Source organism: Seriola dumerili, unplaced genomic scaffold, assembly GCF_002260705.1.
Source record: "Seriola dumerili isolate Sdu_G_001 unplaced genomic scaffold, Sdu_1.0 BDQW01000322.1, whole genome shotgun sequence".
Classification (NCBI taxonomy): Eukaryota; Metazoa; Chordata; class Actinopteri; order Carangiformes; family Carangidae; genus Seriola; species Seriola dumerili.
Window position 1 is genome coordinate 519,803 of NW_019174577.1, and position 14,995 is coordinate 534,797.

Below are 14,995 nucleotides of genomic sequence, written 5' to 3' on the forward strand. Positions count from 1 at the left end.
TTGTCTGTTGTGTCTGTCCAGCTTTTTACTATCTGCATCATTAACTTTATTATGCAGTTTAACTTTGGGAGAGTCCAGGACAGGGCATTGCAGGACCAGAATACAGAAGAGATGTGTTAGTACATGTTGTACATGAAACATTTTAACTCCCTTTCAGCGTTCCTGCTCTCTTTCTTTAATTTTTTAAGGAAGGTTGATTTTTATAACCTGAGGATATTAAGTTGGAACTTTGTAGTCAACCTTCTTTCCATCTAGAACTAGACTGGAGTAATAGAAACATGGTTTTCTGTGAATTGACCTGTCTGGTTGTATAAAAGCCTGTTGCCATTCCCTGTCATAGTCTTGCATGTACGTCCCACACTCTGCAAAGCTTTTTTCAAGAAGGTCTATACAGTGAGTTTGCCCTCCCACTGGTTCTCCTCAGTGCACCTGAATCTTATGGCTTGTCGGCTAAGCATCCGTTGTCATTTGTTTATCTCCCAGGTTTTCCCAGTTAGGCTTGTCAGAATATCAGTGAGCAAAATCTCCATTGCTATAAAGGGAGGAGGATGAAGTGTGAAGTAAAAGTCTCATTAAATTTTTAAGCTGCCAAGTATGAGCAGAATCCCCCTGCTGAGCGGCTCCCGGCTACCTAGAGAGCCACTGAAGGAAAGGGAGTTAAACAGGGTGGATAAAATACGAACGACAGAGATTCAGAACCACATAAAGGAAGTCTGCCTCTTTACAGTTCCCTCTCATTGCCAAGGAGGGTTGGTTTGTGTCCAAGCTGCACTCCCTCATGTGAATAAAGCTACTTCTTTAACTTTATACATATATAGGCCTTACTCAATACTGAATTCTCAATACATGCCAAGTTCAGACTCCCGTACTTGCGAGTTCAAACTTAGCAAGTTCACCTCAGAAGTCCAGACTCGCGGGGATGGGAGGACTATTTGCAATTGTAACAGCAGCGGTATCGACCGTGATATCTTGCTAATATCAGCGGGTCAGCTCAGCACTGAACAGTGACAAAATAACCTAAACTCAAAGGTCCACAAACAGTGTCATAAAAGATACAATTGATATCCGATCTGTAATGTATGAATAAAAAAAAAAATCGAATGAAATATAGCTAAATATAGCCAACACTGCCTCTGTTCATTTTCATTTATATATATTTATTTTCATTGAAATGTGGTGGTATCTGTACCTATAAGAAACCCAGAGAGTCTACAGAGGCAGCACTGTTATTAAACTGTCCAACAAATCATGTATTTATTATGTATTCAGCTTCATCTTCTCAGACTAATTGGCAGCAACAAATATTATATTTCAACTCTGAGACAAAATTTCATCGTCCAAAAGAAATTTTATCATATATCAGAACGCTACAGACAACACAGCCAGCGGTGAATTGCCAATGGGCTTGCTGAGATAAGACTGTTCTCCCGGGATGGCGGCACACATCGAGATGACCCCAGTCTCACCTCTCCAAAAATGCCAAACAGGCTTTCTTTCTAAACTGACCACAGTTCAGAAAGAAAGAAAGTCTTCATGGTTACTTTCTCACTTTCCACACAAGTCAGCTCCTCGATAAAACGTGCAGAGTGAGAACACTTCCGGGAATTTGGTTTGTACTTAGCAAGATTCGGATTTGATTTGGAACAGTACTTGTGCTGTGACGTTTCACAAGTCTGCAACAACACAAATACAGAGAAGGAACCCAGATTGAGAAAAGACCTATCATATGCCAGCTTGTGTTAGTTTAGGGTGAAACTAGAAGGAAGGTTAATCCTGTGTCCTGTGTTGGTTTATAGCTGTGTTGGTTTCAAGTGTCACGTGGCAAATTTGTCTCAGTCTCCATGATTCAGTCCATCCCTGCTACTACAAAAACAAAAATCAAGAAATAGCATCCCATCTTTCTGTCTTTCTGATAAATACCATTTCAATCATGTCTGTCGTACACAGACATGATTTTTTCATCACTGCCTAGAGAATAAAAACCGCCTCTTTTAATCAGAATGTGCTCCCACTAAAGCTGCCCGTCTCTCCACAACATATGACCTCATATTCCATCCACAATGTGTACAATAGATTAAAAAACAATTTGCGTTCAAAAAGTTAGGATTTAATGTGAAAAATTCATTTGACCAGAATTTCTCACTCAGCAACATGAGTGTGTATCATGTGCTGCTCATCTGTTTATTTTGAGGCTATGGTCAGTTTCACATATCTTATACAGTACATGACAGATTTCCCTTGAGAATTCAAACATCCGTGACTGCTTTATTGTGCCCACAATAACGCGTGGCAAAAATGAATATTGATGCTACATATACAGTTAGGAACTACAGTTTATATCCCATAATTCATGTACTTTACATGACGCTATGCAATGCTTATTACTGTATTCTAATAAGCCATCACCACCCATTTCTCCATCCCAACTACCCACTGGAATCATACTGTATAAATACACATCATTTTTAAACTTGGCAAGTAAAGTAACGGATGACTATAATCTATTTGGTTATTGGAATGTAAATTCAAAGAAATATACAAAAATAAGGCAGAACATTGTTTAATGAGTAGAAACACAACAATCTATCATCCTTGTGAAATACTGACATTAAAACTCTGCATCACATTGACTACACAATGAGATCATAACTGTTTTCCAACTGAAACCACATTTTACACAATATCTGCTGCTTTTTTGCCTTCCCTTCTTTCATTTTGTTACTGTTTAAGGCAGTAGCATGCTGCTCTGTACATTAAAACAATGTGTCTTCTTGTCAAATCCTGGCACTCATGGCACTTGCATGTTGCATGTTCACTCTAAAGTAATAAAGAAGACCCAGCAGCTGGGGAACCACATTTGGCTGCTTTAAAAAAAAAAAAAAAAAAAAACCCTCTTTACTCTCAATCATGAAGCTCTCTCTTCTATGCAAACTTTACCTCATTTGCTTTCCTTTGTTCTGCTCTTATCCTTCCATCATCCTGCTCCAGTGTTACTATCTCTAGTCCCTGTGTCAGCTGAAACATCCTCAAACTCAGGCTGAGCTAATGCGGATATGGAGTGAAAAAAATCAGCATGGCTCTGTGGACCTGACCCGCATCCCCCCTCGTCTCGGTGTAATTCTGTCCCGGGACTTACTTCCTACACGGCCCTGCTGAATCCCAGCAATTTGCTTTACAGCTCTAGCGTTTAAATGTTTAATTGAGCCACTCATATCCTGAACTGTAGCTGTGTGTGTGTGTGTGTGTGTGTGTGTGTGTGTGTGTGTGTGTGTGTGCGCGCATGTGCAATAGCTGAAGGAGGCTGAGGGATGGTGATGGCGTGTATGGGAGGTGGAGGTCTGCATGCTTGAAATATGATGGGTTAGGGTGTGATGGAGATCCAGTCAAGGTCTTATATGTGACCTGCCGATGCACTCCTATAATTCACACACTTACACTATCTTAGTATCATTGTTCATACACTGACATTATGTGGTAGTTAGTTATTGGCGGATTATTCATCATTTGGGTATCCATCACAAATGTACAGTTGAATACATGGAAGCATGTGCGCTTCCACTCATGGTATGCATGCATTAAGTACACCTTTGCATGCACTGACCGTCATTTATGCACACACACTCCACATATGTGCACACTCTCCATGCAGATTTTCTCTCTCATTCCCAACTCACACATACAATACATACAAAAAGCCCACTCCCCCTCTACATGAATAACACAAATGTATTCAGCTCAAGTCCTCTGAGCTGGAAAATAAGATCAGGCAGGGAGCCTTTGACCCTAGCCCGTGGCTGTACGAGCATGTGACAGTGAAACAGTGAGAGGAGCGATATAGAAAGTGTGTATATGTGTGAGTGCTCATGCAAATGTGTTATCCATAAAGTGCTTCTGTTTATAGATGTTTATGTATGCACAAGCATGTATTCATGTGTGTGTGTGTATGTGTGTGTGAACTCATAAACTCTAAGAAGCCAGCGTTCATGCTTTGGGGGGATTGGCAGTAGATCTATCAAACTGCTGTAGTTAGTCGCTGTGTTACTATTCGGTGCACTTCAGCTAGCGATGCTATTGGCTGGGCTTTATTCATAGTTATCTCTCTGCCTCTGCTTATCAGCCACAGCCTTAGTGGGGCAGCAAATATACATATGCTGGCGCCTTTTGTCTTAGTTCATAAGAACAATTAATTGTTTCTATTAGCCTTAGAGAAGTAGGAATGCAGCGATTGCTTATAGCAGTTGCAAACTGGACGCAGTGAAGGCATCCATTGATTACAAGTTCAGTATGTATCCTGCATTGCTGCTGTCAGTGGTCTTTCTTCCTTTATTTACTTCTTTATTTATGCCACCCCAATGTGTTGTAAACGAAAGATTATTTATTTATTCATTCAATCAATGACTTCTTTTTGCAGCAGTGACTCAACTGCATTAAACATGAACTCGAATAGACACAGAGGATGTATGGTCCAAGGTTTTTCCAGGATCTTTGCTTCACTGATGGACAGTTTGCTCTGAATAGCAGTGTCCTGCTGAGGCGTAATGGTCCACCGGTGGTCCACTAATCTCAGCTAGGCAGGCACACTGTGCCCTCTCCTCCAGCAGCCACAGGATATGAGATGCTGATCAGATTTCTATAATCAATTTACCAGAGCAGGAGGTATAAATCCTGTCCATTCACTCATTCTCCCTCTGCCCCCGCCCCTCTCCCTCCGTCTCTCACTCTCTCTCCAGCTCTTCTCCCCTCCCTTTGGCCCCCTGCTTATAGTTAGATGAATAATTCAGCAGCCAATGTGGTGAAAGGTGGAGTAAACAAGTCTATTGCCTAATATCCCGAGAGGCTGCCAAAAAGAGACGAGCTAGGGCAGAGAGCTAGCAGAGATAGGGGGATGGAGCAACAGAGAAGGAGGGTATCTATGAAGAATGGACATCCAGAGTTTCCTCCTGACCTCCAGTCATTTGCACTTAGATTGACTTGGAGGTTGTGCCAAAATGGCACAGCTGGTTTCTAGCGCTTCTCTCTGCGTTCCTCTCTTGAGCCACACATTGGCAACCATTAATAATGAAATCATACAGTGAAACACAACACCTGTGAGATAGGGTGGGCGAGAGTTCAGGGTCCCTGCTTCTCTGAAGCGAGGGTTCCCAAAACAAAAATGAGGATAAAAGCAAAATATACTTCAGGCAACTGAGTAATATGGGACGTGACTCCTTGTCCGCTCGCCCGATGTCACGGAGAATAACTCTATTCAGGTTTGGAATGCAGAGTAAGTAGCTTTTATTTTGACACCATCAGGTATACAGCGACCATGCCAACACATGAGACACATACAAATGAGCAGTACAGCTCCTTCGCTCATAGTAAATCCAATACAGAGAGAATTCAGAGGACACGCTGTGCTTACATAACGAGCAAATGTAATCTCACACTGGAGTTATATTCACTGATTATGCAAGCAGAACTACTGATTGATGACTCACCCAAAATTCAATTATCATTCTAAACAGTTTTATCTGGAAATTAGATTTGGATTTTTTTTTTTTTTTAAGTAGCATGTTAATTAAAGAGACAGAAGGCTATTTCTGGTTGTATCTGTTTACTTAAAAAAAACAAAACAAACTTGGGATATTTATGAAGATGATTGCACTTTCTATAAGTTCATTAAAACCCTGAAGCTGGGGGTAAGTTCAAAATTTCCAATCAGGAGAGGTGGATAGCACTATGTGAGCTATTGTGAGTGGTGGGCTGTGACTTGTTTGTGTTGTGCATACAAAGGATGTTGCGTGGTGTGTGTATGTTGCTATTTCTCTATGCGTGTTTGTGTATCGGAGGAATAGAGCTGTACTCACTGGCATGGTCTGGCTGCCGTGGAGGGCACTGATTGCAGACTGAGCCTCAGTATGTGTGGAGAACTTGACGAAGGCGCAACCTGGAAGAGAGAACAGATGCATACCACACACATGCAGGTAGACACACACACACACACACACACACACACAGGATATATATATATATATACATACAGTAAATATATTCAATTGAGTGAGTTTAAAAGCCTACGGTACATTAATAAAGGATGTTGAATTCTATTTGACACCACAGAAATCACTGTGCAGTGAGAGGCTCTCATTGCACAGCAGGCTGCCCCACTCCGGGTATTAGGCAGGCAGACAAGCAGGCAGAAGCTGCAGGCTAAACACTGCACTGATGAAGCAGAAAAGCATGCTATTTAGCACCACATGCCTGTCTGTGCATATTAAATACTAGCTAATCTGACTAATCTCATAATGTTTTCAGATAGAAAACAACCCAATTTGAGAATTCAGTAAACTTTATTGTTCCTACAACAGGATGTTCTGATCAGTATTCGTGAATATGAAGTACAAATGCCAGAAACCACAGAACCAACACTCTCAGCTCTAATGTCTTTGAGGAATATTGTCAGAGGTTGAAGTTGAAAATGGCTTTTGTGGGTTCACAAAGTGCACATTGCTGTTGCACATTAATTATTCAATTATTAGACTGGAGTATGGCCCCCATTTCAGAACTGGGGTATGGATAATATTATAACTTGAAAAATATACCACAATTTGATTCAAAGCTGTACACTTTGCCTGTTTAAAAAGACTCTTAGTGCTGTGGTATAAACTTCTTTAAATAAACTCATAAACATACTGTAACAATCTCTCAAGACTAATATAGTGTCCCTACATGCCCATACCCTCCCAAATCATCACTTTATCAATTACATAACCAGTAAATGCTGATGTTAGAATATTGATTATATTTATACTGTCTTCATCCAGGTGTCTTCCTGGATGCACTGGATGAAAGGACGAGACCATTGGGGGACATGACCAGTCTATTACACAGCTAACAAATGGACACACATTTAGATTATACAGCAGTGCAGAGATACCACCATTACCGTTTTGTACAGAAGCATATGAGGACTGAGACTGGGTCTGTTGCAGTGAGGCAGCAGTACTACTACCACTGAGCTGCCATGCCCTCTTATAATTACGCCCTATTTCACCTAATTTTATTTCATTTTGAGTTTCTTTTCTACTCTTATTTAATCTTTCACACTTTATTCTGCTTATCATCTATCCTGCTTGACCCAGCCGCCCTGCCATTCTTCCCCTCTTAATGGGCTTACCCCTGTGGACACCAGCCAGTCAAGATGCCCATTCAGCTGTCAAACCACTGCCCCCTATTGAGATATGGATAGAAAAGAGCTAGAGCTCTGCATGACCTGTACAAGGACTTTGCTACAGTAGTACAAACTATATGTCCCTATAATTAGGCATTTAATTCCTGACATACTGGTACTTTGCAAGTCATGCACTGCCTGCACTTTTTGAAATAAATAAAGTGTTCAATATGAAATAGCTAAGGAGCATAAAATATTTTGTGATCAAACTTATACTGTTGCACTAATTTCTGCACAAATAAGTATTTGCGAAAGCCAAGTGCAAAACAGATCTGAGAGGAACAGAGATATTTTATTTGTTTGGGTGTTTAGGCAAAAATAAAAATAACATCAGAAACTAATAGACACCGGGCAAAGATGAATATAATAGTAATGTTTGGAGGCTGTGTTTCAACCCAAAGACTTGACTTAGAAAGAGCACAAAATATATCAGAGCCACAAAGAGGAATGAAACTTCCCTTGGCTGCCCCCATCCTCACAGTGGGGACACTTGAATTGTTTTGACATCCATCTTTCCCTTTTACCCCTCCAAACCACTGCACAGTCAGAACGCTCTGGCTTCAAACCCCCTTAGATATAATTCCACAACAATTTCCATAAGCGCTGGACGGGGAATAGACTTTAGAGACATGAAAAACCACTAGTCTCTTTGCTCTTTGCTGCATGTCAGAGGGAACTGATGTCTTCAAAAGTTTTTGGCTGTCTTAAAAAAGCCTGCAAGATAGCAACACTACAGTACCCAAGTTACAGTACGGGACTGCAGTACCTCCATAGGAAAAAATGCTTCAGATTAACACTCGAGGATAGTGACAGAACAGAAATCATGGCTTTGTAATGTAGAAGAGTTCTTTTTTTCTTTTTACTTTTTTACAGACACACGATATATGCTGAGAAAGAGTTTGTGATAGCAAAGTCAGCATTTTGAAACTACTTGCATTTCTTGAATAGTTGATGGGATTACAATTACTGATAACATGGGATGTTTTGGTTGTGACTTCAGTGTGCAGTGTTTTGGATTGTATCTCAGATTATTCCTCTGTCTATCCAAGACCTTCCTGTCTGTCTTTAAACAAAACAAAAAGAAAAAAAGAAAAAAAGAATTTCCTGTTATAATATGGCATGATTCTGAAACTTTTGGATTTTCAGTATTACTTCAACAAAAAATGACACTAATTTCTCTACAAAAAAGTCAAATAAACTAATTACCCACTTGACGAGTTTCAGTTTCAGTCAGACATCAGTATTTGATATATTAGTCTTAACTTTTGGTCACTGCTTGCAGCCATCTAGCACATCAAACAGTGTACTTTTAAAAATGTTTGTGAAAACGTGAAAATGCATCTTGACCCACATCTGATGCATGTGTCACATATATTTTACATACCCCAGCTGTCATGGGCACTGACACACACTGTCACTTCTCTGTCAGTGACCTAAATAATGCTGACAACTGTATCATGGCTCCTACCTTTGCTGTTTCCGTCAGGACCTCTTAGGACTGTGCACTCCTCGATGACTCCGTAGGGTTCGAAGAGGCGGTAAACATCCTCCTCGGTCTGTTGTTTGTTCAGCATCCCGACAAACAACTTCCTGTCTTCTGGAACAAACAAAGAGGCAAAAGGTTAAATTATAACTTTGACCTCAATTATGAAAGCAATTTGAGAACATACAGGATCATTGTTGGTGGACCAGAGAGTCCACAGAAACAAACACAGAGACACGTTCACAGAGCCTTGCTAACTGTCTACATTATTTAGCGGTGGAACTCGAGTCACATTGTATTATCTCTTTTCCAAGACTGATCATTTTAATCTCTAGTATAAGTGGGTTTAGTCCCATATGGGCACATATACTGTAGCTGCTGGGGGTAAGTGAGTGGTCAGGGGCCGGAGGGAAAGAGCAATGGGAAGACTAATGAAGAGGTTACACACACACACACTCACACAGAAACACACACACACACACACACAGAAACACACACACACACACACAGAAAGACACACACGCACTCAGGCACAGAGACCCAAGACAATGAGCAAGTCTTTGGTCCTTTAAAAGCACCAGGGGCTACAGGCAGCTCCAACTTCCTACACACTGTACTGAACTGGCTAGAAAATCACGCTCTCTCTCTCTCTCTTTTACTTACTGTCTCCCTGGGTCTCTCTCTCTATTCATCTCTCTCAACTCTCTCTTTTCTGCTCTTCTTTTTCTCTCGCTGATTCTACATTTTTCCCCCTCATTTTTTTTCAACTGCCTCCCTCCCTTCCTCTCTTTATCTCTCTCTTACTCTACTAATTGCTGCTGATCCAGTGTTTTTTGTGTAGCCAGAGAAATATTTCAGTGTGCACTGGCATGGCGAACAATGGCGTGTCTCTCCTGCGAGCAACAAAGGCTGGGAGACATGCCATGAATAACGCTGACTTTTCAATAGATAGCCTGTATGCTATTGAGTCCTGTTAAATGCTGTGGGATCTGATCTTTACCTTGACCTGACACACTGTGTTTACTGATGTACTCTGGCCTTGTATGATTAATGCTACTGTGCAGTGTGTCTCTGCTGGCAGCAGAAGCACTAAAACCTTCCCTTTGTACAGATTGTTTCTCCAACTCTGACCTGTGAAGTCACAGTGGAGAGACTGAGGAGAGACAGGATTGGCGGGCGCTGCTGTGAAGCGGTTGAGAGCGGCATAAGTCGCTGCCAGAGGTATTGCACAGTGTCAGGCTAACTTGTGATGACTACTGAGTATGTCGCCTTGTTGTCATTTCCTGACCCAGGCACCACCCGATACCCACATTCCTGGAGTGGGCACGGTGGCGAGTGTACACGAACACGGCGCCCAGTTATGGTTTCAGCACTCAGCACCACCAATGATGCACCTTTAAAATAATCACCCGTGTCAGAGCGTTGTCTAGGGAGGGGCGTCCCTGGTGCTGGCTCCTTATTGCAAGTGGCAGGATCAGAGGCAATGTATCAAAATGGAAGTGATGCAATGTGACATCTGTCAGGGTGGATTGGAGAGCATTTATCTGCAAAAAAAGGAAAGCCCTGAACTGGAAAATGAAAGGCCAAGATGGTCCTTCCTTTTGCTGGAGGGAGAATATAAATTCTGAGGTTGGATGGGGGAGATGAGTTAAGGAGAGGGGGAGGGGCTGCCCTGCACAAATTTCCCTGAATGCCGCCAGACCACATCTCATATATGCTCCTGTGTAGAGCCGGAGAGCCACACACAGCACAAAGAACCACCCATGCGACCACACTCGTCCTTTGCGCACCCCAACTTTGGCTGTAACTCCCTTGTTCGAGTAGATGATGGGGGCTTGACAAGTTTTGAATTAATGCATGACCTTTATCAATTTCATTTGAGCTGCACTCTGACAATCACACTGTGAACAGCTCACATGTGGCCTGCTTTAAAATACGGCACTGCATCCATCCTTCAGTTGAAAGACTGCAAACTGGCAAGTCACCTCCAGCTGAATGGAATAATATTTATAGGACTCCAAGTATAACAGGATCATTGGCCACTATATATCACATCCCTGTGTAATATGGGTTCACAGTGAGCCGCACAAAAGCCTTACCCACTGGAGTCATGTTCAATGTGTGTAGGCGTTTTTTTTTTTTGTTGCAAATCTGAAAATCTGAACACACATGCCGGATTTGACTGAGATGCAAGAAAGATGTGACTTTATACGGGTTTTATTTTTACAGCAGTAGCATTTAGTCGGAGTTCTTCATCTGTGGCTGAGAGAGAGAGATGGAGTGCATGTTCTGAGTCTGCTTTGAAAACAAGCTAACCACGCATGAAAACAGATCATCTATGAGATCTGTTCCACAGTCTAGAATTCTGCTGTGGCTGCTCTCAACTAAAATGCTACCTTGGGAATTCAGGTCTTGTGTTCATCGCCAGTAGAAACATTATCTCATTTATCTACAACACTGCAGCACAGGCGGTGTGCAAACAGACACACACACAAGGTGCTAAACACCTACAGTCGAAATGACAGGCACAAACTAGGATACCCTCTCACACCCTGACACAGAGGGTTATATACGACAGATCCCTCACTATTACCACACACAGTATACACACAACAAGTTATATCTCCCACTGTTAACTATCTCGTATCTATAGTGTATTGACTTTTTCTTCAGGGCAGCTATTCTTTAGATTAATGTTGTCTAACTTGTGCTGCTCAGAGTACAAAACAAAAGGCTGTAGAGTCTCACCGACACCATCTTAACCCACATGATGTATTGTTACTATCTTCCATCCGCTGCTATACAGGCATCTCACCACCTCAGCTGTCACCACTTTATCAGATTAACGTTATACTAATGGCTAAACTGCTGCTGGTTTCTACTGTAGCCACTGCTAACTGCTATTGCTGGTGGTGGCCACGGCTGCAACACACCATCAAAAATCCTGCTTCTTCTGTTTGTTATTCTACTGCAATGCAAAGCTTGGTACACAGCACATGATATTCATCGAAACTGAAGAAAAGAAAAAACATCTGTTGTATCTCAGTGGGGTTTCCTAACCAACCTGCGTGTTTACACAGATTCTGAAATCCGGATATTTATCCTGACGTATCTTTACTAGAGCTCTGGCCTCTTTGATCCAAGGATGGCAGTCTCAGATAGTCTCTGCAGAAACCTAGACTCCTCGGTCCTCAGCTGAGTTCAATCTTTGCAACAGTTCAAAGGCACTCATCCTTAATCTGTAATTCTGCCTCATCCATGCAGTACAGTACACACACACATATTCCATATGTATGGAAACCGAACCCCTCCCTAACTGGGAAGAACGATCGGCTCACTCTGCAGAGCAAACTACAGCTACATATGTCCTGTGTGTGTGTACAGGTAAGACTGAACAACAGTGTTGCCTTGGCTCCATTTAAGGCTTTCTGACTAATCAGAGATGCCACTTTGAACTTTATCATTCAGCCAGATTGAAATGTATTTTCCATAACTAATAATAAGTTATGATAAGAATATTTTTTAATTGATTCATGTCTGTCTCACACAACCCTGAAACATTCTGTAACGCAAAAAGTTTAAACATGATTAGCAGCAGAGGTTGTTCTGAGAGGATGTCTCTTTTCTCTTTTGCAGCCTTCAAAAGCAGCTGAATCACCTTTCCGTTACAGCTCCTCACCTGTGGTAAATGGCTTCTACTGTATAGATGAATGCAAAATAAGACAAGAAATTATGAGCTGTTTTTTTTGTGCTTACATCACAACAGAGCCGAGCCAGCGTTAATACAATCCCAAATTAGAGCGTCTCTCTGCTTTAGCATTCACACTGAAATGTCATCACCTAAACAATTCAGGGGTCTAATAACCACCAGCAAGTTAACTGTGATAACTGTGCAGCATGCTGGCATTAAGATACATTTACAGCTCACCACGGCAGAGTACTGAATCCAACTTTATTGTGACACACCACTGCTGTCCTGAAATTCACCCCCCATCATGTTTAATTTACTCTGAGTTATTAAACAGATGCTTGTTTGGAATAAATGCATTGGAAATTAAACTCCAGAATAATGAAATGGCAGTGTGCTGCCTGGTTATACATACTGAAGATTACTGGGTCCATTTGGACCCTTTCAAATCAATATAAGCTTTTCAGTATGAGCGCATTGGCCTTGTGTGAAGTCTTTGAGTCACTGCGCACAAGCAAATTAAATCAGTAATATTTCATATCTCCGATCTTTATGCTGTAGTCTGACTATTACAGCGCACGCACGACTGACAACACCATTATAATTCTTTACTTATGCACATGCTCCAAATCTCTACACAGCACTCTCTTTTGTTACATAACGTTTAATTCCACTACAAGTTTGAAGGATCTTCTGTCCATACAACACACATACACACTCTGCAGCACCGTCCAGTGTACTAGAGACTTATTACTGTATGTTCCATGATAACTCTGCAGACTGCTGAGGATTTTGACAGTGAAATGAGAATTACTGAATAGCAATGGGGCAGAGTAGGAGTTTTGAAGCAACAAGAGAAAGAAAGAGGAAGAGAGAGCCAAGGGAAGCTAGAGACGTAGAGAAAGAATGGAAGAGAGAGAGGAGGAGAGAAAGAGAGAGTGAATGTGTGGGAGAGTGAGAACGATGTGCCCATACTGTAAGTTGCTGTGCGTACAGTCCTGCGGTTCTCGATAAGCCAGGATGCATGAAAGAGGTGCACCACAGGAGTTGGTAAATCATTGTCAGGGGTGGCGGTGGTGTTGGTGGTGGGTGCGTAGGGGATGGGGAAGAGAATGGAGGTGAAGGTTGGAAGAAAAGCATACCAACTGCCTTAGGTGCTCTCTGGTTTTTCAAATTTTCCTTCTCTGTCTCTTTCTCAGTCGAACAGCAAGGGAGTGGAGATGGAGGGAGTGAGAGAGATATTGTGACAGAGGGCGAGAGTGTGCTATAGAGAAAAAGCACTTGTCACAAGGATGGGGAGGTTGCTATGACAACTACTTATACAGCAGGCTGTCAGTCATGTTTCATTGGAGTTTGGAGAGGAGGAGAGGAATGAAGGGAGGAGAGGAGTTAGGGAAGGAGGGGTTGGAAAAGGGTCATTTCTCCATCTGTCTGCTGAGCCGGAGTGCAAATTTGACTGTCAGGCTTGGAGATAAGGACAAATTATGAACAATATTAGCTGGCCGATAAAAGGGAACAATAATGAATGGATAAATATATTAAAACCAAATGAGATAGCATCCAGGCAGAAACAGGGGCCCTGAGAAGCCATCCAGGTTTTCTCATTTGGAGGGGAAGATAAGAGTTGGAGAGAGGCTGTGAGGAGGGGAAGGATCCACCATATTAGAGCTAGCTACTGTAGCGTACTTCCTTGTCAAAAGAAAGAAAGAAAGAATCAAAATCACTTTGTAGTAGGAATACCATACATTGTGGCTTCCTCTCCCTCCTTCACAAGCCTATTATACTTCTCCAATGAGCAGGATGCCACACAATAACAGTGTCAGCATGTGTTCAAGCATAAAAAACACAGACAGAATGGAATGAAATTAATTAACCCTAAGAGATCACAGTGCTTAGCCAGTGGAATTTAATCCAATTTATTACATATAGGGATCTAACTAGGGTTGTGTTTGCATTAATGAGATTATGTGTATAGAAGGGTGGATGTGTGCGTGTGCATGTACAGTACATACGAGTGCACAGGATGTTCGCCCTGTTGTGTATAGATGTGCTAAGGTCATCCATTCCACCCTGCGCACAGTAAGGGATTATAGAGGTAGGAGTGGCAGAGACCAACGAGGGAGGGAGTCTGAGGTTTGGCACAGCCTTAGGGTGAGAATAGCCTGCCAAATTAACTCCTGAATAATGAGCCTTTCATGTGCTGCGTTATCACCAGCGAGAGGACGGCCACGTATTTTGTCATAACGCTGGAGCCACTTCAGACAGAACCCAGTTAGTAGGTTCCACCAGCACACCTTCATCTGAGGAAGAAATGTGGGTTGATAGAATAGTTTGTTTACCAATTTCTAAAGTAAATGAGGACTCCTGTGTGTGTGTGCTGTATCTGCAGCTGTCTTTTGAAGTTTGCATGCTAACCCACAGAGTTGACAGCACAAATTGTAAGGCCTACCATGCACTGGCCCTAATGAGGTAGCTTATTAGCGCTGTTTCCCTCACAACTTCGGAGCTGTTGCTTGGAAACAGCACTGCAAAGAAAACAATACTGTACTTCTCACTGAAAAGCCATCACATCCAGTTGTGCAAACACCAAAGCAAAGCATTATGGACTTCTATT

At 42.0% G+C, this 14,995-nt stretch overlaps 1 protein-coding gene across 1 annotated transcript in view; it reads right to left on the bottom strand.

The window, feature by feature from the left end:
• The window catches only part of celf5 (CUGBP Elav-like family member 5), a 175,352-nt gene that overhangs the window by 23,055 nt on the left and 137,302 nt on the right, over positions 1-14,995 (bottom strand). Inside the window, exons 4-5 of the mRNA XM_022759418.1 lie at positions 8,679-8,807; positions 5,847-5,926 (exon numbers count right to left, since the gene is read on the bottom strand). Of these exons, the coding sequence (XP_022615139.1) occupies positions 5,847-5,926; positions 8,679-8,807 (209 nt within the window). The remainder of the gene's footprint in view (positions 1-5,846; positions 5,927-8,678; positions 8,808-14,995) is intronic.